Genomic DNA, 2,374 nt, shown 5'->3' with positions numbered 1-2,374 from the left:
AGTCACAAGAGAAGCGATGCCTTTTCCTGTCCCTACTGTTCCTAACCCCAAGAGGACTGCGAGAGTGATGGCTGATATAGGCTCTCTCTTCTCTCGATGGGGTGCACCAGGGTTTCTATCCCAAAAATCCAAGATATCTTGTGGCTCATGAATGCTGAGTCTGGGGAGTAATTGTACTAATACGCAATAATCGCGCTGCTGTAAGAAATCAGATATTGTCCTCTTCCTCTCCTCCGGGCCTCTCGACCTCACGGTGTTGCCAAAATGTCGCTTTCTAGCAAGCTGACTTTGGACAAGCTGGACGTGGAGGGAAAGCGGGTCGTGATGAGGGTGGACTTCAATGTTCCTATGAAGAACAACCAGATAACGAATAACCAAAGGATCAAGGCTGCTGTCCCAAGCATCAAATTCTGCTTGGACAATGGAGCCAAGTCGGTTGTGCTTATGAGCCACCTGGGCCGTCCTGATGGTGTGCCCATGCCCGACAAGTACTCCTTAGAGCCAGTTGCTGCAGAACTCAAATCTTTGCTGGGCAAGGATGTTCTGTTCTTGAAGGATTGTGTGGGCTCAGAAGTAGAGAATGCCTGTGCCAACCCAGCGGCTAGGACTGTCCTCCTCCTGGAGAACCTCTGCTTCCATGTAGAGGAAGAAGGGAAGGGAAAAGATGCTTCTGGGAACAAGGTTAAAGCTGAGCCAGCTAAAATTGATGCTTTCCGAGCCTCCCTGTCCAAACTTGGAGATGTCTATGTCAATGATGCTTTTGGGACTGCACACAGAGCCCACAGTTCCATGGTGGGTGTGAATCTGCCACAGAAGGCTGGTGGATTTTTGATGAAGAAGGAGCTGAACTACTTTGCCAAGGCTTTGGAGAGTCCAGAGCGACCCTTCCTGGCTATCTTGGGAGGAGCTAAAGTTGCAGACAAGATCCAGCTGATCAATAATATGCTAGACAAAGTCAATGAGATGATCATCGGTGGGGGAATGGCTTTTACCTTCCTTAAGGTGCTCAACAACATGGAGATTGGCACATCTCTGTATGATGAAGAAGGAGCCAAGATTGTCAAAAATCTCATGTCCAAAGCTGAGAAAAATGGTGTGAAGATTACCTTGCCTGTTGACTTTGTCACTGCTGACAAATTTGATGAGAATGCCAAGACTGGCCAAGCTACTGTGGCCTCCGCTATACCTGCTGGCTGGATGGGCTTGGACTGTGGTACTGAGAGCAGTAAGAAATATGCTGAAGCTGTGGCTCGAGCTAAGCAGATTGTTTGGAATGGTCCTGTTGGGGTATTTGAATGGGAAGCCTTTGCCAGGGGAACCAAGTCCCTCATGGATGAGGTGGTGAAAGCCACTTCTAGGGGTTGCATCACTATCATAGGAGGCGGAGACACTGCCACTTGCTGTGCCAAATGGAACACAGAGGATAAAGTCAGCCATGTGAGCACTGGGGGCGGTGCCAGTCTAGAGCTCCTGGAAGGTAAAGTCCTTCCTGGGGTGGATGCTCTCAGCAATGTTTAGTATTTTCCTGCCTTTGGTTCCTGTGCACAGCCCCTAAGTCGACCTAGTGTTTTCCGCATCTCCATTTGGTGTTAGTGCAGCTAGTGGCCAAGACGCAGCACCAGGAACCCTAAGCAGCTGCACAGCATCTCAGCTCGTCTTTACTGCATCGGGATTCATCTACGTTCAAGATCCCATTTAAATTCCTTAGTGACTAAAACCATTGTGCATTGTAGAGGGCATCTATTTATACTCTGCCTGTGAAAGGAAGTGAGCTGTAAAAGCTTAGCTCTCTTCGCTGTATGTAGCCTCTGGTTAGCTTTGTCACTGTTCATGACAGCATGGAAATAACGGTGAGATTCCAGCTGTAGGTTTGGAGAAGTTGATCTATTAAACAATAAAGATGCCCACTGAAACTGAAAAAAAAAAGAAATCAGATATTATTACATAGGTAGTCAGCCCTGATGAACATGCCAGATAGGTATGGTTTAGGGCGAGCAGGTACTCATGATGTTTGTTAACAACCAAGGTATGGTTGCATATTTCTAACAGCTGGTGAGGAGGGAGCATATGTTCTCCCAAAATACAACTTCCCACCCCGGATACCTCAGTGAGGGTAAATCCTAAAGAGCCTCCATATAGGACATTGGATTCATTGGAATAAATAAATTCTCCAAAAAGTGCAATGCCTTCATAAAATGGAGGGGAGGCAGAAAAGCACATCCAACATTCCACATATTTGGAGGAATTGTTTATCTGCTCTTGGAGAAGTAAAGCTGAGGCGGATGCATTAAGGATGGAAAGTATGACTCTGGAGGATGGCATAGGGCCTGGAGGAATGGTTGGCTGAAAGACAGTAGTACTCACAAGGGAATCT

The 2,374-nt window shown here is 47.2% G+C and overlaps 1 protein-coding gene across 1 annotated transcript; it reads left to right on the top strand.

The window, feature by feature from the left end:
• Positions 1 to 215: 215 nt before the first annotated feature.
• On the top strand, positions 216 to 1,913 carry LOC116897340 (phosphoglycerate kinase 1-like). The gene has a single exon (XM_032899097.1). The coding sequence runs from the start codon at positions 265 to 267 to the stop codon at positions 1,516 to 1,518; it is 1,254 nt and encodes a 417-aa protein (XP_032754988.1). The 5' UTR covers positions 216 to 264; the 3' UTR covers positions 1,519 to 1,913.
• The last annotated feature ends 461 nt before the right edge of the window (positions 1,914 to 2,374 follow it).

The sequence above is a fragment of the Rattus rattus genome, chromosome 3 (assembly GCF_011064425.1).
Source record: "Rattus rattus isolate New Zealand chromosome 3, Rrattus_CSIRO_v1, whole genome shotgun sequence".
Lineage (NCBI taxonomy): Eukaryota > Metazoa > Chordata > Mammalia > Rodentia > Muridae > Rattus > Rattus rattus.
The sequence above is the reverse complement of the archived record's forward strand: the minus strand, read 5'-3'. Positions and strand labels throughout refer to the sequence as shown.